Here is a 20232-nt window from a genome sequence, read left to right on the forward strand (position 1 = left end):
AGCAAGGGGGTCAGGTTATCCTTACATGTATACATTACAATTACATTTTTTCCCCCACCCTTTCTTCTGTTGCAACATGAGTATCTAGACAAAGTTCTCAACGTTATTCAGCAGGATCTCCTTGTAAATCTAAGTTGTGTCTGATAAGCCCAAGCTCCCGATCCCTCCCACTCCCTGCCCCTCCCATCAGGCAGCCACAAGTCTCTTCTCCAAGTCCATGATTTTCTTTTCTGCGATGTTCATTTGTGCTGTGGATGGAGATTTAGAACATGACAAAGGTAGTCTGTAACTTGGCTGTTGATTTTGAATTTGGTCATAATATCTGCTGTAGTCTCTCTTATATTAAGTCAACCTATGACAAACATGACAATAAAATATACTAGTGTCTGATAAGTTTGGTTTACCAGAATTCTTACGTGACATATTTTTATATGCTTCCATAACTATTATTTGTAAAAATGAGCTGTATAATACAGTAAGCATTTGGGAAGAACATCACTGTACATATGCTGCTGGTATTCATAGAAAGATAAGAAAACTAGATGACATAGGTTAAGAGTTGCACTTTTAAAATAAACTGCCTCTTAATATGTAAAAAAAGTCTTCAGAATGAGCAGAACACTTCAAAGAGAAATTGACTGGAAGAAATTGTGAGAACATGGGATACTTTTTGTCTTCATGAACATTAAATTCTGCTCGTTAAGAATCTTGGTGCCCCTTGGTCTGAGGTAGCTGAACATTTACTCATCCTGTGGGAGTCACCTGGAAACTTGGTACATGCACAACCACAATGATTTTGAATATTTACTTTCATAATCAAATTATTTGTCCGTAGGATGTGCTGGCCTTGGTTTGAAGATCCAATACTGAAAGACAATGATTTCCAGTGAAATGATTTTTGGAATCATCTTCATCTTTCAAATGTGTACTGGGCTCATGGGGAATTTCTTGTTATTTCTTATATATATGTACATCTTTTTAATTCTCCCCCATAAGAAGAAGCCTGCAGATGTCATTCTTGCCCACCTGACTTTTGCTAACACCCTGTCCCTCATATTCAGAGGAGTTCCAAACATAATGTCATCCTTTGGAGTGAGTCCTGAGATAGGTGATGTTGGATGTAAAGCTGTGTTTTACGTTCAGAGAGTGACCCGAGGTATTTCTCTGTATACAACCTCCCTCCAGAGTACATTTCAGGCTGTGACTCTTACTCCGAGTGATAGTAAGTGGGTCTGGCTCAAACCCAAAATTTCTACATTGATTCAGCCCTCTTTGCTTTGTGCCTGGATCATGAATATGGTCATTTATACTATGGTCATCCTAGAATACATAGCCAGAAGGAATGCCACTGAGGCTAGCCTTCAGCCTATCGCCGTCCCTTGTGAAACCATTACCCAGAATCCCCATATTGATGCAATGTTTCTAAGTACAATATTCATTAGAGATTTGTTTTTTCTCTCTCTAATGACATGTAATAGTATATACATACTGAATATTCTTTTTAAACATCACAAAACAGCTCAGCATGTTCGCAGTACCACCCATTCTTCACAAGACTCTCCCGAAAAAAAAGCTGCCAGACTTATTCTTACGCTGGTGACTGGCTTTGTTTTCTTTTACTGGATCAACACCTTTCTTACTGTTTATTTATTTGTTATAAAAAATACAAGTTGGCAACTGGAAAAATTTGGTAACTTTATTGCATCATGTTACCCAAGCATCTGTCCTTTCTTACTGATTAAAAATGAAAATAGAATTTACAGAATAAATTACATTAAAACAAGAATCAGAATTTTCTCTTCCTAAAGTAAATGAAATGATCATATGACAAGTTACATTTTTGTTCTTATTGGGCTGAGTTAACAAGGTTTAGATTATAATGTCATGTATATAAGCTTTAAAACTTTATGAAACAGTAGCACGTGTAATGTAGGATGTTTTGTAATAATTGACATCTAGTAAATGCTAGCTTTTCATTAAATGTCTACAATGCATGTAAGTCAATCTTTATGATGAATAATGTCACAGGTTTTGTATGTTTGTTACCAAGACACTCTTTTGCAATTGCTTTTAAAATAAATTTGTTAAATTCTATAATTAATCAACCTAGACCTTGTTAGAAGGCTGGCATTTTCAGTTGACTGTTTTATAAAGGGCAGTGAGATGTGTCAGATTCTTTACTCAGCCTTCACATAGAAGCAGCAATATTAATTCAGTGGGTTTTTTAAAATTATTATTAAACATCCACTGTATGGCACGTTCTATATTTGGCCCTGGCCCTGGTTAACTCCTGTTTGATAAGATGCTTAAATCTTTGGGTGGAGGATAAAGATCAAATTGTCTTGGGGACTTTGAGCACATGGGTGTGTTCTATTTTCTTCTACATAACCTTTCTGGGTCATGTAGGGAGAGTTGGAGGTACCACCTGCTCTCAAGAGTCACATCGAGGTTTGGGGGAACTGGGGATTAGCCACGGAAAACTGGCCCCAATTTGACGTCCCTGTTGCCTGACCGCAGACCCTCTGGCCTGTCCCAATGCCTGTTCCACAATGATTACGTCACTTGCTTGTGTGTGAAAAACCATGCACATGTTCACATCTCTTCCACAATCTTTGCATTCTTCTCATTTCTGTAAATGCCTTTACACAGACATGTTCTCACAATTTGCAAAGATTCCAGAGTGTTACACTTACCTAGTGTCACGCTGCTGGATATTCGGTTATTAAAAAGCTAAACTAAATAACATTAACCCTCAAAACAAAACCAAAACCAAACCAAAACCCTTGTACTTGAGAAGTATTTGGGATGAAGATGTCATCTCAGTAGATAGCAAACTATTTCACCTGATTTTGTTTCTCTTTTCCAAATAAAGGGTCTGTTGTGTGGGCTGCTGTCATTCTGAAAGCACGCATTCACATTCCAGAGGTGGAAGCAAGAACTCCTGCCTGTGTTTCAGTGAACATGCAGTTAGCGAGGCGTCCAGCTCCAGCAAAGAGCCTCTGCATTCTTCTCCCTCTGACTCAGACACCAGCTCTCAGCAGGCCCAGATGGCATCTGTCTCTCATGGCTGTCACCTCCATCCAGTCCACCTCGCAGATGTCCACACGGGAGGGTCTCCTTGTGGGTGGCCTTCGATGAGTCAGATGACCACAGTATCCCCTGGAGACATACTAGGTGAGGGGTCCCCCATCACGACCCCAATCCCAAAACCTGAGAGGCATTTGGGTCCGAGGGCCACCCTCTTCCAGGCATCCTCAGGCAGGAATAAGGTCCCCCCCCTTTTTTTTCTCAATGACCCCTATGTGAGGGAAGTGCTTGGTGGGAGTTTTTGTCCACCAATCCCAGCTCTTCCATCCTTGCCTCTCCCAACAGGGGTTCTTGCAGGAAAAGCTTCTTGAGTTCATCTCTTTCACTTTCACTCTTCTCTTTTATTGCGGAAGTTTCTGGAAGAAGCCCAGTCTCTTATTTCCTTGTAAAGCTGCTGTGTCAGAGTCTGAGACAGCACCAGACGAATTCTGAGCTCCTTTTTGCCATTTCAGTCAAAGGGGATCATGTGCAGAACAGAACCACTTGCAGGCCCCACCAACCGAAAATGAATTCCATCAGGGCACTGGGGTCCACAGAAAGGGAAGGCTTGCCCCCAGGACTGGTCTTCCTCTCACCTTCTGGTCAGAGGCCCAGACACTGCCATACTCATTCCACCCCCCTCCCCAAGGGCCTGGATTCTGGGACAGCTTAGGGGTCATGCAAGACCCTCACACTCCTTTATCTGCCTGGGGAAGAACATTTTAAAAGCTGCAGCTGACTGATCATAGACAGCTGAGCATTTCCAGCAGGTCTGGGTGGAAAGATGGAATGTGAGGCTCCAAAGTCTACAGGGCCTTCCCAGTGTGAAGATCTATGCCTTTCCCCCAGGCAGCCACCTCCCCACACCATCCTCCCAGGAAGGTCAGATCCAGGTTTAAGAGGGCAGAGACTCTCCCCTTGTTTATCTGCAACTTACCTGGCTCCCACCACCCGCCATGATCAATGCACTGTTCCTCCCAGGTCACATGTGCAGAGGTCTCAGCATTGTTAGCTGCTGCCCCTGGGAAGAACATCATAAAGCAAAGCCCAGTGTTTATGCACCGTCCATGGTGCTTTTAGTCTACAGATCCCTTTCATTTCCAAAGTTAACTTAGGGCATCACTTTTTGCCCCACCCCCAACAGGTTTCCATACATTTCTGATTCAGTTAGATTCTATGTCACAGTGTGTATTCTACCCTGTGACGCTCCTACATCCTAAATAACTAAATTGGAATAGGTTACAGCTGACCCTTTGGGGCGTCCAAAGCTATGGGCTTAGATAAATGCATAGTGACAGGCATCCATCCTAAAGTATCACACAGATTACCTCCCCCGCCCCATGATCTGAATGTTCACGTAGCTTTGCCTTTCCCAGAGTGTCACAGATGGGGTCATACCGTGTGCAGGCTCTTCAGAATGGATTCTTTCACTGAGCAATATGCACATAGGTTTGTCCCAGTCTTTCTGTGGGTTCATTCCTTTCTGTTGCTGAGCAGTATTCCACTGCATGCATATGGGAGAAAAACCAACTTTCCCTCTACTTTTCTAGGCTTTTGATTGAGATTCCCCTTACATAAAAGATAGATTAGTAGGCGAAAAACAAACAGGATTTTAATAGCAGGCATACAACCTGAATACATGGGAGATACCCAGGGAAAATGATATCTCCCTGAGATGGCCAAAGCCATTGACCTAAATACCATCTAAAAACAAAAGAAAGATTTGGAGGGGTGGGCGTGTTATCATGCAAACCACAGGAAACAAGGATATGGTTGTTATGCCAATTTAAGTCAGGACCTGTCTCTTGATAATAGTTACTTAAGATTTAATTATCCTTCAATTTCTGGTACAAAGAGGGGCACATCCTTCAAATGGAGATTTACTTAATAAACGTAAATGTCCTTCACAAAACGTCCAACTCTACTTTGTTTTCCGAGATTCTTTTTTAAAAAATTAATCAGACCAAAATAATCCTTATGCCAAAGAGATATGTTTTGAGGTGGCGTGTTCTGCTCTTCTTGACATGGATGTACCCCGCTTTGTGTATACATTCATCTCTTGAAGGGCATCCTGGTCTCCTCAAGTCTGTAGGCATTATGAGCAGAGCTGCTGTACATACTTGCATCCTCGTTTGCGTTTGGATACAATTTTTCAAAGCAGTTGCCTAAATACTGGAAGCGTGATTGTTGGATCCCAGGGCGAGACTCTCTTCACTCTGGAACCAACTGCCAAACTGTCTCACAACGTGGCTGTACAAGTCCCCTAACCCCGTCACCGTCAGAAGTGAAGGAGGATTTCTGTTTGTTAGGTTTTCTGAGGGAGGGGCACACAAGGCCAAATAGGAGATTTATTAAAATGATTTGTAAATTCATTTATTAAAATATGGCTGAGCTGAGCTCAAGAATCGGCCTATGAGGAAAATTTAGTGTTATAAGTGTTCGTGAAGGGAATCTGCGGTGAGGTCTATAGTGGGAACTTGGAGCAAGGACAATGAAAAGAAGGCTACACAATCTGGGGAAGGGGTGGGCGGTTGAGTCCCAAGACAGAATGATTGTGGCAGGGAAAGTGATAAGGGAAGGGCAACGTTAGAACAGTGAGAGAAGTCCCTGGGGTCTGAGTCTCAGGATCAGATAGGTGTAACAACAGGAATTGACATATGGGGCATTTGATCTTTACAGGGTTAGGGTTAGGGTTAGGGTTAGGGTTAGGGTTAGGGTTAGGGTTAGGGTTAGGGTTAGGGTATGGGTTAGGGTACGGTTAGGATAAGGGTTAGGGTACTGGTTAGGGTTAGGGTAGGGGTACGGGTACGGGTAAGGGTACGGGTACGGGTACGGGTACGGGTACGGGTAGGGTACGGGTTAGGGTTAGGGTTAGGGTACGGGTTAGGGTACGGGTTAGGGTTAGGGTTAGGGTACGGGTTAGGGTTAGGGTACGGGTTAGGGTACGGGTTAGGGTACGGGTTAGGGTACGGGTTAGGGTACGGGATAGGGTTAGAGTTAGAGTACGGGTTAGGGTACGGGTTAGGGTTAGTGTTAGGGTTAGGGTACGGGTTAGGGTTAGGGTACGGGTTAGGGTTAGGGTGCGGGTTAGGTTTAGGGTACGGGTTAGGGTTAGGGTTACGGTTAGGGCACGGGTTAGGGTACGGGTTAGGGTACGGTTTAGGGTTAGGGTTAGGGTTAGGGTTAGGGTTAGGGTTAGGGTTATGGTTAGGGTACGGGTTAGGGTACGGGTTAGGGTTAGGGTACGGGTTAGGGTTAGGGTACGGGTTAGGGTTAGGGTACGGGTTAGGGTTAGGGTACGGGTTAGGGTTATGGTTAGGGTACGGGTTAGGGTTAGGGTACGGGTTAGGGTTAGGGTTAGGGTTAGGGTTAGGGTTAGGGTACGGGTTAGGGTACGGTTTAGGGTACGGGTTAGGGTTAGGGTTAGGGCACGGGTTAGGGTTAGGGTACGGGTTAGGGTACGGGTTAGGGTTAGGGCACGGGTTAGGGTACGGGTTAGGGTACGGGTTAGGGTTAGGGTACGGGTTAGGGTTAGGGTACGGGTTAGGGTTAGGGTACGGGTTAGGGTTAGGGCACGGGTTAGGGTTAGGGTTAGGGTACGGGTTAGGGTTAGGGTACGGGTTAGGGTTAGGGTACGGGTTAGGGTTAGGGTACGGGTTAGGGTTAGGGTACGGGTTAGGGTTAGGGTACGGGTTAGGGTTAGGGTATGGGTTAGGGTTGGGTTAGGGTTAGGGTTAGGGTTAGGGTACGGGTTAGGGTTAGGGTACGGGTTAGGGTTAGGGTACGGGTTAGGGTTAGGGTTTGGGTTAGGGTTAGGGTTAGGGTTAGGGTTAGGGTTAGGGTTAGGGTTAGGGTACGGGTTAGGGTACGGGTTAGGGTTAGGGTTAGGGTTAGGGTTAGGGTTAGGGTTAGGGTTAGGGTTAGGGTTAGGGTTAGGGTACGGGTTAGGGTTAGGGTTAGGGTACGGGTTAGGGTACGGGTTAGGGTTAGGGTTAGGTTAGGGTTAGGGTTAGGGTTAGGGTTAGGGTTAGGGTTAGGGTTAGGGTTAGGGTTAGGGTTAGGGTTAGGGTACGGGTTAGGGTTAGGGTTAGGGTTAGGGTTAGGGTACGGGTTAGGGTACGGGTTAGGGTTAGGGTTAGGGTACGGGTTAGGGTTAGGGTTAGGGTACGGGTTAGGGTACGGGTTAGGGTACGGGTTAGGGTTAGGGTTAGGGTTAGGGTTAGGGTTAGGGTACGGGTTAGGGTTAGGGTTAGGGTTAGGGTTAGGGTACGGGTTAGGGTACGGGTTAGGGTACGGGTTAGGGTTAGGGTACGGGTTAGGGTACGGGTTAGGGGTTAGGGTACGGGTTAGGGTACGGGTTAGGGTTAGGGTTAGGGTACGGGTTAGGGTTAGGGTTAGGGTTAGGGTTAGGGTACGGGTTAGGGTTAGGGTTAGGGTTAGGGTTAGGGTTAGGGTTAGGGTTAGGGTACGGGTTAGGGTTAGGGTTAGGGTTAGGGTTAGGGTACGGGTTAGGGTTAGGGTTAGGGTTAGGGTTAGGGTACGGGTTAGGGTTAGGGTACGGGTTAGGGTACGGGTTAGGGTACGGGTTAGGGTACGGGTTAGGGTTAGGGTTAGGGTACGGGTTAGGGTACGGGTTAGGGTTAGGGTTAGGGTTAGGGTACGGGTTAGGGTTAGGGTTAGGGTACGGGTTAGGGTTAGGGTTAGCGTTAGGGTTAGGGTTAGGGTTAGGGTTAGGGTTAGGGGTTAGGGTTAGGGTTAGGGTTAGGGTTAGGGTTAGGGTTAGGGTTAGGGTTAGGGTACGGGTTAGGGTTAGGGTTAGGGTTAGGGTTAGGGTTAGGGTACGGGTTAGGGTTAGGGTTAGGGTTAGGGTTAGGGTTAGGGTTAGGGTTAGGGTTAGGGTTAGGGTTAGGGTTAGGGTACGGGTTAGGGTTAGGGTACGGGTTAGGGTTAGGGTTAGGGTTAGGGTTAGGGTTAGGGTTAGGGTTAGGGTTAGGGTTAGGGTACGGGTTAGGGTTAGGGTTAGGGTACGGGTTAGGGTTAGGGTTAGGGTTAGGGTTAGGGTACGGGTTAGGGTTAGGGTTAGGGTTAGGGTTAGGGTACGGGTTAGGGTTAGGGTTAGGGTACGGGTTAGGGTACGGGTTAGGGTTAGGGTACGGGTTAGGGTTAGGGTTAGGGTACGGGTTAGGGTTAGGGTTAGGGTTAGGGTACGGGTTAGGGTACGGGTTAGGGTTAGGGTTAGGGTTAGGGTTAGGGTTAGGGTTAGGGTACGGGTTAGGGTTAGGGTTAGGGTTAGGGTTAGGGTTAGGGTTAGGGTTAGGGTTAGGGTACGGGTTAGGGTTAGGGTACGGGTTAGGGTTAGGGTACGGGTTAGGGTTAGGGTTAGGGTACGGGTTAGGGTTAGGGTTAGGGTTAGGGTACGGGTACGGGTTAGGGTTAGGGTACGGGTTAGGGTTAGGGTTAGGGTACGGGTACGGGTTAGGGTTAGGGTACGGGTTAGGGTTAGGGTTAGGGTTAGGGTACGGGTTAGGGTTAGGGTTAGGGTTAGGGTACGGGTTAGGGTTAGGGTACGGGTTAGGGTTAGGGTTAGGGTTAGGGTACGGGTTAGGGTACGGGTTAGGGTTAGGGTACGGGTACGGGTTAGGGTTAGGGGTTAGGGTTAGGGGTTAGGGTTAGGGTTAGGGTTAGGGTTAGGGTTAGGGTTAGGGTTAGGGTTAGGGTTAGGGTTAGGGTTAGGGTTAGGGTTAGGGTTAGGGTTAGGGTTAGGGTTAGGGTTAGGGTTAGGGTTAGGGTTAGGGTTAGGGTTAGGGTTAGGGTTAGGGTTAGGGTTAGGGTTAGGGTTAGGGTTAGGGTTAGGGTTAGGGTTAGGGTTAGGGTTAGGGTTAGGGTTAGGGTTAGGGTTAGGGTTAGGGTTAGGGTTAGGGTTAGGGTTAGGGTTAGGGTTAGGGTTAGGGTTAGGGTTAGGGTTAGGGTTAGGGTTAGGGTTAGGGTTAGGGTTAGGGTTAGGGTTAGGGTTAGGGTTAGGGTTAGGGTTAGGGTTAGGGTTAGGGTTAGGGTTAGGGTTAGGGTTAGGGTTAGGGTTAGGGTTAGGGTTAGGGTTAGGGTTAGGGTTAGGGTTAGGGTTAGGGTTAGGGTTAGGGTTAGGGTTAGGGTACGGGTTAGGGTACGGGTTAGGGTACGGGTTAGGGTTAGGGTACGGGTTAGGGTACGGGTTAGGGGATAGGGTACGGGTTAGGGTACGGGTTAGGGTTAGGGTTAGGGTACGGGTTAGGGTTAGGGTTAGGGTTAGGGTTAGGGTACGGGTTAGGGTTAGGGTTAGGGTTAGGGTTAGGGTTAGGGTTAGGGTTAGGGTACGGGTTAGGGTTAGGGTTAGGGTTAGGGTTAGGGTACGGGTTAGGGTTAGGGTTAGGGTTAGGGTTAGGGTACGGGTTAGGGTTAGGGTACGGGTTAGGGTATGGGTTAGGGTAGGGTTAGGGTTAGGGTTAGGGTACGGGTTAGGGTACGGGTTAGGGTTAGGGTTAGGGTTAGGGTACGGGTTAGGGTTAGGGTTAGGGTTAGGGTTAGGGTTAGGGTTAGGGTTAGGGTTAGGGTTAGGGTTAGGGTTAGGGTTAGGGTTAGGGTTAGGGTTAGGGTTAGGGTTAGGGTTAGGGTTAGGGTTAGGGTTAGGGTTAGGGTTAGGGTTAGGGTTAGGGTTAGGGTTAGGGTTAGGGTAGGGTTAGGGTTAGGGTTAGGGTTAGGGTTAGGGTTAGGGTTAGGGTTAGGGTTAGGGTTAGGGTTAGGGTTAGGGTTAGGGTTAGGGTTAGGGTAAGGGTTAGGGTTAGGGTTAGGGTTAGGGTTAGGGTTAGGGTTAGGGTTAGGGTTAGGGTTAGGGTTAGGGTTAGGGTAAGGGTTAGGGTTAGGGTTAGGGTTAGGGTTAGGGTTAGGGTTAGGGTTAGGGTTAGGGTACGGGTTAGGGTTAGGGTTAGGGTTAGGGTTAGGGTACGGGTTAGGGTTAGGGTTAGGGTTAGGGTTAGGGTACGGGTTAGGGTTAGGGTTAGGGTTAGGGTTAGGGTTAGGGTTAGGGTTAGGGTACGGGTTAGGGTTAGGGTTAGGGTTAGGGTACGGGTTAGGGTTAGGGTTAGGGTTAGGGTTAGGGTTAGGGTTAGGGTTAGGGTTAGGGTACGGGTTAGGGTTAGGGTTAGGGTTAGGGTTAGGGTTAGGGTTAGGGTTAGGGTTAGGGTACGGGTTAGGGTTAGGGTACGGGTTAGGGTTAGGGTACGGGTTAGGGTTAGGGTTAGGGTACGGGTTAGGGTTAGGGTTAGGGTTAGGGTACGGGTACGGGTTAGGGTTAGGGTACGGGTTAGGGTTAGGGTTAGGGTACGGGTTCGGGTTAGGGTTAGGGTACGGGTTAGGGTTAGGGTTAGGGTTAGGGTACGGGTTAGGGTTAGGGTTAGGGTTAGGGTACGGGTTAGGGTTAGGGTACGGGTTAGGGTTAGGGTTAGGGTTAGGGTACGGGTTAGGGTAAGGGTTAGGGTTAGGGTTCGGGTACGGGTTAGGGTTAGGGTTAGGGTTAGGGTTAGGGTTAGGGTTAGGGTTAGGGTTCGGGTTAGGGTTAGGGTTAGGGTTAGGGTTAGGGTAAGGGTTAGGGTTAGGGTACGGGTTAGGGTTAGGGTTCGGGTTAGGGTACGGGTTAGGGTTAGGGTTAGGGTTAGGGTTAGGGTACGGGTTAGGGTTAGGGTACGGGTTAGGGTACGGGTTAGGGTTAGGGTTAGGGTTCGGGTTAGGGTTAGGGTAAGGGTTAGGGTTAGGGTTAGGGTTAGGGTTAGGGTTAGGGTTAGGGTTAGGGTTAGGGTTAGGGTTAGGGTTAGGGTTAGGGTTAGGGTTAGGGTTAGGGTTAGGGTTAGGGTTAGGGTTAGGGTTAGGGTTAGGGTTAGGGTACGGGTTAGGGTTAGGGTTAGGGTTAGGGTTAGGGTACGGGTTAGGGTTAGGGTTAGGGTTAGGGTTAGGGTTAGGGTTAGGGTTAGGGTTAGGGTTAGGGTTAGGGTTAGGGTTAGGGTTAGGGTTAGGGTTAGGGTTAGGGTTAGGGTTAGGGTTAGGGTTAGGGTTAGGGTTAGGGTTAGGGTTAGGGTTAGGGTACGGGTTAGGGTTAGGGTTAGGGTTAGGGTTAGGGTACGGGTTAGGGTTAGGGTTAGGGTTAGGGTTAGGGTACGGGTTAGGGTTAGGGTTAGGGTTAGGGTTAGGGTTAGGGTTAGGGTTAGGGTTAGGGTTAGGGTTAGGGTTAGGGTTAGGGTTAGGGTTAGGGTTAGGGTTAGGGTTAGGGTTAGGGTTAGGGTTAGGGTTAGGGTTAGGGTTAGGGTTAGGGTTAGGGTACGGGTTAGGGTTAGGGTTAGGGTTAGGGTACGGGTTAGGGTTAGGGTTAGGGTTAGGGTTAGGGTTAGGGTTAGGGTTAGGGTTAGGGTTAGGGTTAGGGTTAGGGTTAGGGTTAGGGTTAGGGTTAGGGTTAGGGTTAGGGTTAGGGTTAGGGTTAGGGTTAGGGTTAGGGTTAGGGTTAGGGTTAGGGTTAGGGTTAGGGTTAGGGTTAGGGTTAGGGTTAGGGTTAGGGTTAGGGTTAGGGTTAGGGTTAGGGTTAGGGTTAGGGTTAGGGTTAGGGTTAGGGTTAGGGTTAGGGTTAGGGTTAGGGTTAGGGTTAGGGTTAGGGTTAGGGTTAGGGTTAGGGTTAGGGTTAGGGTTAGGGTTAGGGTTAGGGTTAGGGTTAGGGTTAGGGTTAGGGTTAGGGTTAGGGTTAGGGTTAGGGTTAGGGTTAGGGTTAGGGTTAGGGTTAGGGTTAGGGTTAGGGTTAGGGTTAGGGTTAGGGTTAGGGTTAGGGTTAGGGTTAGGGTTAGGGTTAGGGTTAGGGTTAGGGTTAGGGTTAGGGTTAGGGTTAGGGTTAGGGTTAGGGTTAGGGTTAGGGTTAGGGTTAGGGTTAGGGTTAGGGTTAGGGTTAGGGTTAGGGTTAGGGTTAGGGTTAGGGTTAGGGTTAGGGTTAGGGTTAGGGTTAGGGTTAGGGTTAGGGTTAGGGTTAGGGTTAGGGTTAGGGTTAGGGTTAGGGTTAGGGTTAGGGTTAGGGTTAGGGTTAGGGTTAGGGTTAGGGTTAGGGTTAGGGTTAGGGTTAGGGTTAGGGTTAGGGTTAGGGTTAGGGTTAGGGTTAGGGTTAGGGTTAGGGTTAGGGTTAGGGTTAGGGTTAGGGTTAGGGTTAGGGTTAGGGTTAGGGTTAGGGTTAGGGTTAGGGTTAGGGTTAGGGTTAGGGTTAGGGTTAGGGTTAGGGTTAGGGTTAGGGTTAGGGTTAGGGTTAGGGTTAGGGTTAGGGTTAGGGTTAGGGTTAGGGTTAGGGTTAGGGTTAGGGTTAGGGTTAGGGTTAGGGTTAGGGTTAGGGTTAGGGTTAGGGTTAGGGTTAGGGTTAGGGTTAGGGTTAGGGTTAGGGTTAGGGTTAGGGTTAGGGTTAGGGTTAGGGTTAGGGTTAGGGTTAGGGTTAGGGTTAGGGTTAGGGTTAGGGTTAGGGTTAGGGTTAGGGTTAGGGTTAGGGTTAGGGTTAGGGTTAGGGTTAGGGTTAGGGTTAGGGTTAGGGTTAGGGTTAGGGTTAGGGTTAGGGTTAGGGTTAGGGTTAGGGTTAGGGTTAGGGTTAGGGTTAGGGTTAGGGTTAGGGTTAGGGTTAGGGTTAGGGTTAGGGTTAGGGTTAGGGTTAGGGTTAGGGTTAGGGTTAGGGTTAGGGTTAGGGTTAGGGTTAGGGTTAGGGTTAGGGTTAGGGTTAGGGTTAGGGTTAGGGTTAGGGTTAGGGTTAGGGTTAGGGTTAGGGTTAGGGTTAGGGTTAGGGTTAGGGTTAGGGTTAGGGTTAGGGTTAGGGTTAGGGTTAGGGTTAGGGTTAGGGTTAGGGTTAGGGTTAGGGTTAGGGTTAGGGTTAGGGTTAGGGTTAGGGTTAGGGTTAGGGTTAGGGTTAGGGTTAGGGTTAGGGTTAGGGTTAGGGTTAGGGTTAGGGTTAGGGTTAGGGTTAGGGTTAGGGTTAGGGTTAGGGTTAGGGTTAGGGTTAGGGTTAGGGTTAGGGTTAGGGTTAGGGTTAGGGTTAGGGTTAGGGTTAGGGTTAGGGTTAGGGTTAGGGTTAGGGTTAGGGTTAGGGTTAGGGTTAGGGTTAGGGTTAGGGTTAGGGTTAGGGTTAGGGTTAGGGTTAGGGTTAGGGTTAGGGTTAGGGTTAGGGTTAGGGTTAGGGTTAGGGTTAGGGTTAGGGTTAGGGTTAGGGTTAGGGTTAGGGTTAGGGTTAGGGTTAGGGTTAGGGTTAGGGTTAGGGTTAGGGTTAGGGTTAGGGTTAGGGTTAGGGTTAGGGTTAGGGTTAGGGTTAGGGTTAGGGTTAGGGTTAGGGTTAGGGTTAGGGTTAGGGTTAGGGTTAGGGTTAGGGTTAGGGTTAGGGTTAGGGTTAGGGTTAGGGTTAGGGTTAGGGTTAGGGTTAGGGTTAGGGTTAGGGTTAGGGTTAGGGTTAGGGTTAGGGTTAGGGTTAGGGTTAGGGTTAGGGTTAGGGTTAGGGTTAGGGTTAGGGTTAGGGTTAGGGTTAGGGTTAGGGTTAGGGTTAGGGTTAGGGTTAGGGTTAGGGTTAGGGTTAGGGTTAGGGTTAGGGTTAGGGTTAGGGTTAGGGTTAGGGTTAGGGTTAGGGTTAGGGTTAGGGTTAGGGTTAGGGTTAGGGTTAGGGTTAGGGTTAGGGTTAGGGTTAGGGTTAGGGTTAGGGTTAGGGTTAGGGTTAGGGTTAGGGTTAGGGTTAGGGTTAGGGTTAGGGTTAGGGTTAGGGTTAGGGTTAGGGTTAGGGTTAGGGTTAGGGTTAGGGTTAGGGTTAGGGTTAGGGTTAGGGTTAGGGTTAGGGTTAGGGTTAGGGTTAGGGTTAGGGTTAGGGTTAGGGTTAGGGTTAGGGTTAGGGTTAGGGTTAGGGTTAGGGTTAGGGTTAGGGTTAGGGTTAGGGTTAGGGTTAGGGTTAGGGTTAGGGTTAGGGTTAGGGTTAGGGTTAGGGTTAGGGTTAGGGTTAGGGTTAGGGTTAGGGTTAGGGTTAGGGTTAGGGTTAGGGTTAGGGTTAGGGTTAGGGTTAGGGTTAGGGTTAGGGTTAGGGTTAGGGTTAGGGTAGGGTTAGGGTTAGGGTTAGGGTTAGGGTTAGGGTTAGGGTTAGGGTTAGGGTTAGGGTTAGGGTTAGGGTTAGGGTTAGGGTTAGGGTTAGGGTTAGGGTTAGGGTTAGGGTTAGGGTTAGGGTTAGGGTTAGGGTTAGGGTTAGGGTTAGGGTTAGGGTTAGGGTTAGGGTTAGGGTTAGGGTTAGGGTTAGGGTTAGGGTAGGGTTAGGGTTAGGGTTAGGGTTAGGGTTAGGGTTAGGGTTAGGGTTAGGGTTAGGGTTAGGGTTAGGGTTAGGGTTAGGGTTAGGGTTAGGGTTAGGGTTAGGGTTAGGGTTAGGGTACGGGTTAGGGTTAGGGTACGGGTTAGGGTTAGGGTTAGGGTACGGGGTTAGGGTTAGGGTTAGGGTTAGGGTTAGGGTTAGGGTTAGGGTTAGGGTTAGGGTTAGGGTTAGGGTTAGGGTTAGGGTTAGGGTTAGGGTTAGGGTTAGGGTTAGGGTTAGGGTTAGGGTTCGGGTTAGGGTTAGGGTTAGGGTTAGGGTTAGGGTTAGGGTTAGGGTTAGGGTTAGGGTTAGGGTTAGGGTTAGGGTTAGGGTTAGGGTTAGGGTTAGGGTTAGGGTTAGGGTTAGGGTTAGGGTTAGGGTTAGGGTTAGGGTTAGGGTTAGGGTTAGGGTTAGGGTTAGGGTTAGGGTTAGGGTTAGGGTTAGGGTTAGGGTTAGGGTTAGGGTTAGGGTTAGGGTTAGGGTTAGGGTTAGGGTTAGGGTTAGGGTTAGGGTTAGGGTTAGGGTTAGGGTTAGGGTTAGGGTTAGGGTTAGGGTTAGGGTTAGGGTTAGGGTTAGGGTTAGGGTTAGGGTTAGGGTTAGGGTTAGGGTTAGGGTTAGGGTTAGGGTTAGGGTTAGGGTTAGGGTTAGGGTTAGGGTTAGGGTTAGGGTTAGGGTTAGGGTTAGGGTTAGGGTTAGGGTTAGGGTTAGGGTTAGGGTTAGGGTTAGGGTTAGGGTTAGGGTTAGGGTTAGGGTTAGGGTTAGGGTTAGGGTTAGGGTTAGGGTTAGGGTTAGGGTTAGGGTTAGGGTTAGGGTTAGGGTTAGGGTTAGGGTTAGGGTTAGGGTTAGGGTTAGGGTTAGGGTTAGGGTTAGGGTTAGGGTTAGGGTTAGGGTTAGGGTTAGGGTTAGGGTTAGGGTTAGGGTTAGGGTTAGGGTTAGGGTTAGGGTTAGGGTTAGGGTTAGGGTTAGGGTTAGGGTTAGGGTTAGGGTTAGGGTTAGGGTTAGGGTTAGGGTTAGGGTTAGGGTTAGGGTTAGGGTTAGGGTTAGGGTTAGGGTTAGGGTTAGGGTTAGGGTTAGGGTTAGGGTTAGGGTTAGGGTTAGGGTTAGGGTTAGGGTTAGGGTTAGGGTTAGGGTTAGGGTTAGGGTTAGGGTTAGGGTTAGGGTTAGGGTTAGGGTTAGGGTTAGGGTTAGGGTTAGGGTTAGGGTTAGGGTTAGGGTTAGGGTTAGGGTTAGGGTTAGGGTTAGGGTTAGGGTTAGGGTTAGGGTTAGGGTTAGGGTTAGGGTTAGGGTTAGGGTTAGGGTTAGGGTTAGGGTTAGGGTTAGGGTTAGGGTTAGGGTTAGGGTTAGGGTTAGGGTTAGGGTTAGGGTTAGGGTTAGGGTTAGGGTTAGGGTTAGGGTTAGGGTTAGGGTTAGGGTTAGGGTTAGGGTTAGGGTTAGGGTTAGGGTTAGGGTTAGGGTTAGGGTTAGGGTTAGGGTTAGGGTTAGGGTTAGGGTTAGGGTTAGGGTTAGGGTTAGGGTTAGGGTTAGGGTTAGGGTTAGGGTTAGGGTAGGGTTAGGGTTAGGGTACGGGTTAGGGTACGGGTTAGGGTTAGGGTACGGGTTAGGGTTAGGGTTAGGGTACGGGTTAGGGTTAGGGTACGGGTTAGGGTTAGGGTACGGGTACGGGTTAGGGTTAGGGGTTAGGGTTAGGGGTTAGGGTTAGGGTTAGGGTTAGGGTACGGGTTAGGGTTAGGGTTAGGGTTAGGGTTAGGGTTAGGGTTAGGGTTAGGGTACGGGTTAGGGTTAGGGTACGGGTTAGGGTACGGGTTAGGGTTAGGGTTAGGGTTAGGGTTAGGGTACGGGTTAGGGTTAGGGTACGGGTTAGGGTACGGGTTAGGGTTAGGGTTAGGGTACGGGTTAGGGTTAGGGTAGGGTTAGGGTTAGGGTTAGGGTACGGGTTAGGGTTAGGGTACGGGTTAGGGTTAGGGTTAGGGTTAGGGTTAGGGTTAGGGTTAGGGTTAGGGTTAGGGTTAGGGTTAGGGTTAGGGTTAGGGTTAGGGTTAGGGTTAGGGTTAGGGTAGGGTTAGGGTTAGGGTAGGGTTAGGGTTAGGGTTAGGGTTAGGGTTAGGGTTAGGGTTAGGGTTAGGGTTAGGGTTAGGGTTAGGGTTAGGGTTAGGGTACGGGTTAGGGTTAGGGTTAGGGTACGGGTTAGGGTTAGGGTACGGGTTAGGGTTAGGGTTAGGGTTAGGGTTAGGGTTAGGGTTAGGGTTAGGGTTAGGGTTAGGGTTAGGGTTAGGGTTAGGGTTAGGGTTAGGGTTAGGGTTAGGGTTAGGGTTAGGGTTAGGGTTAGGGTTAGGGTTAGGGTTAGGGTTAGGGTTAGGGTTAGGGTTAGGGTTAGGGTTAGGGTTAGGGTTAGGGTTAGGGTTAGGGTTAGGGTTAGGGTTAGGGTTAGGGTTAGGGTTAGGGTTAGGGTTAGGGTTAGGGTTAGGGTTAGGGTTAGGGTTAGGGTTAGGGTTAGGGTTAGGGTTAGGGTTAGGGTTAGGGTTAGGGTTAGGGTTAGGGTTAGGGTTAGGGTTAGGGTTAGGGTTAGGGTTAGGGTTAGGGTTAGGGTTAGGGTTAGGGTTAGGGTTAGGGTTAGGGTTAGGGTTAGGGTTAGGGTTAGGGTTAGGGTTAGGGTTAGGGTTAGGGTTAGGGTTAGGGTTAGGGTTAGGGTTAGGGTTAGGGTTAGGGTTAGGGTTAGGGGTTAGGGTTAGGGTTAGGGTTAGGGTTAGGGTTAGGGTTAGGGTTAGGGTTAGGGTTAGGGTTAGGGTTAGGGTTAGGGTTAGGGTTAGGGTTAGGGTTAGGGTTAGGGTTAGGGTTAGGGTTAGGGTTAGGGTTAGGGTTAGGGTTAGGGTTAGGGTTAGGGTTAGGGTTAGGGTTAGGGTTAGGGTTAGGGTTAGGGTTAGGGTTAGGGTTAGGGTTAGGGTTAGGGTTAGGGTTAGGGTTAGGGTTAGGGTTAGGGTTAGGGTTAGGGTTAGGGTTAGGGTTAGGGTTAGGGTTAGGGTTAGGGTTAGGGTTAGGGTTAGGGTTAGGGTTAGGGTTAGGGTTAGGGTTAGGGTTAGGGTTAGGGTTAGGGTTAGGGTTAGGGTTAGGGTTAGGGTTAGGGTTAGGGTTAGGGTTAGGGTTAGGGTTAGGGTTAGGGTTAGGGTTAGGGTTAGGGTTAGGGTTAGGGTTAGGGTTAGGGTTAGGGTTAGGGTTAGGGTTAGGGTTAGGGTTAGGGTTAGGGTTAGGGTTAGGGTTAGGGTTAGGGTTAGGGTTAGGGTTAGGGTTAGGGTTAGGGTTAGGGTTAGGGTTAGGGTTAGGGTTAGGGTTAGGGTTAGGGTTAGGGTTAGGGTTAGGGTTAGGGTTAGGGTTAGGGTTAGGGTTAGGGTTAGGGTTAGGGTTAGGGTTAGGGTTAGGGTTAGGGTTAGGGTTAGGGTTAGGGTTAGGGTTAGGGTTAGGGTTAGGGTTAGGGTTAGGGTTAGGGTTAGGGTTAGGGTTAGGGTTAGGGTTAGGGTTAGGGTTAGGGTTAGGGTTAGGGTTAGGGTTAGGGTTAGGGTTAGGGTTAGGGTTAGGGTTAGGGTTAGGGTTAGGGTTAGGGTTAGGGTTAGGGTTAGGGTTAGGGTTAGGGTTAGGGTTAGGGTTAGGGTTAGGGTTAGGGTTAGGGTTAGGGTTAGGGTTAGGGTTAGGGTTAGGGTTAGGGTTAGGGTTAGGGTTAGGGTTAGGGTTAGGGTTAGGGTTAGGGTTAGGGTTAGGGTTAGGGTTAGGGTTAGGGTTAGGGTTAGGGTTAGGGTTAGGGTTAGGGTTAGGGTTAGGGTTAGGGTTAGGGTTAGGGTTAGGGTTAGGGTTAGGGTTAGGGTTAGGGTTAGGGTTAGGGTTAGGGTTAGGGTTAGGGTTAGGGTTAGGGTTAGGGTTAGGGTTAGGGTTAGGGTTAGGGTTAGGGTTAGGGTTAGGGTTAGGGTTAGGGTTAGGGTTAGGGTTAGGGTTAGGGTTAGGGTTAGGGTTAGGGTTAGGGTTAGGGTTAGGGTTAGGGTTAGGGTTAGGGTTAGGGTTAGGGTTAGGGTTAGGGTTAGGGTTAGGGTTAGGGTTAGGGTTAGGGTTAGGGTTAGGGTTAGGGTTAGGGTTAGGGTTAGGGTTAGGGTTAGGGTTAGGGTTAGGGTTAGGGTTAGGGTTAGGGTTAGGGTTAGGGTTAGGGTTAGGGTTAGGGTTAGGGTTAGGGTTAGGGTTAGGGTTAGGGTTAGGGTTAGGGTTAGGGTTAGGGTTAGGGTTAGGGTTAGGGTTAGGGTTAGGGTTAGGGTTAGGGTTAGGGTTAGGGTTAGGGTTAGGGTTAGGGTTAGGGTTAGGGTTAGGGTTAGGGTTAGGGTTAGGGTTAGGGTTAGGGTTAGGGTTAGGGTTAGGGTTAGGGTTAGGGTTAGGGTTAGGGTTAGGGTTAGGGTTAGGGTTAGGGTTAGGGTTAGGGTTAGGGTTAGGGTTAGGGTTAGGGTTAGGGTTAGGGTTAGGGTTAGGGTTAGGGTTAGGGTTAGGGTTAGGGTTAGGGTTAGGGTTAGGGTTAGGGTTAGGGTTAGGGTTAGGGTTAGGGTTAGGGTTAGGGTTAGGGTTAGGGTTAGGGTTAGGGTTAGGGTTAGGGTTAGGGTTAGGGTTAGGGTTAGGGTTAGGGTTAGGGTTAGGGTTAGGGTTAGGGTTAGGGTTAGGGTTAGGGTTAGGGTTAGGGTTAGGGTTAGGGTTAGGGTTAGGGTTAGGGTTAGGGTTAGGGTTAGGGTTAGGGTTAGGGTTAGGGTTAGGGTTAGGGTTAGGGTTAGGGTTAGGGTTAGGGTTAGGGTTAGGGTTAGGGTTAGGGTTAGGGTTAGGGTTAGGGTTAGGGTTAGGGTTAGGGTTAGGGTTAGGGTTAGGGTTAGGGTTAGGGTTAGGGTTAGGGTTAGGGTTAGGGTTAGGGTTAGGGTTAGGGTTAGGGTTAGGGTTAGGGTTAGGGTTAGGGTTAGGGTTAGGGTTAGGGTTAGGGTTAGGGTTAGGGTTAGGGTTAGGGTTAGGGTTAGGGTTAGGGTTAGGGTTAGGGTTAGGGTTAGGGTTAGGGTTAGGGTTAGGGTTAGGGTTAGGGTTAGGGTTAGGGTTAGGGTTAGGGTTAGGGTTAGGGTTAGGGTTAGGGTTAGGGTTAGGGTTAGGGTTAGGGTTAGGGTTAGGGTTAGGGTTAGGGTTAGGGTTAGGGTTAGGGTTAGGGTTAGGGTTAGGGTTAGGGTTAGGGTTAGGGTTAGGGTTAGGGTTAGGGTTAGGGTTAGGGTTAGGGTTAGGGTTAGGGTTAGGGTTAGGGTTAGGGTTAGGGTTAGGGTTAGGGTTAGGGTTAGGGTTAGGGTTAGGGTTAGGGTTAGGGTTAGGGTTAGGGTTAGGGTTAGGGTTAGGGTTAGGGTTAGGGTTAGGGTTAGGGTTAGGGTTAGGGTTAGGGTTAGGGTTAGGGTTAGGGTTAGGGTTAGGGTTAGGGTTAGGGTTAGGGTTAGGGTTAGGGTTAGGGTTAGGGTTAGGGTTAGGGTTAGGGTTAGGGTTAGGGTTAGGGTTAGGGTTAGGGTTAGGGTTAGGGTTAGGGTTAGGGTTAGGGTTAGGGTTAGGGTTAGGGTTAGGGTTAGGGTTAGGGTTAGGGTTAGGGTTAGGGTTAGGGTTAGGGTTAGGGTTAGGGTTAGGGTTAGGGTTAGGGTTAGGGTTAGGGTTAGGGTTAGGGTTAGGGTTAGGGTTAGGGTTAGGGTTAGGGTTAGGGTTAGGGTTAGGGTTAGGGTTAGGGTTAGGGTTAGGGTTAGGGTTAGGGTTAGGGTTAGGGTTAGGGTTAGGGTTAG

The 20232-nt window shown here is 48.8% G+C and overlaps 1 protein-coding gene across 1 annotated transcript; it reads left to right on the forward strand.

Annotated features, from left to right (window-relative positions):
* The first annotated feature begins 876 nt into the window (after positions 1-876).
* LOC146397951 (vomeronasal type-1 receptor 3-like) lies at positions 877-1806 on the forward strand. The gene has a single exon (XM_084987402.1). It carries the CDS (start codon positions 877-879, stop codon positions 1804-1806), a length of 930 nt encoding a protein of 309 aa, XP_084843528.1.
* Positions 1807-20232: the final 18426 nt, after the last annotated feature.

Source organism: Sus scrofa, chromosome 13, assembly GCF_054392235.1.
Source record: "Sus scrofa isolate SSC_HxYL_T2T_F1_AM1 chromosome 13, Sscrofa_HxYL_maternal_Yorkshire_Landrace_v2.0, whole genome shotgun sequence".
NCBI lineage: Eukaryota > Metazoa > Chordata > Mammalia > Artiodactyla > Suidae > Sus > Sus scrofa.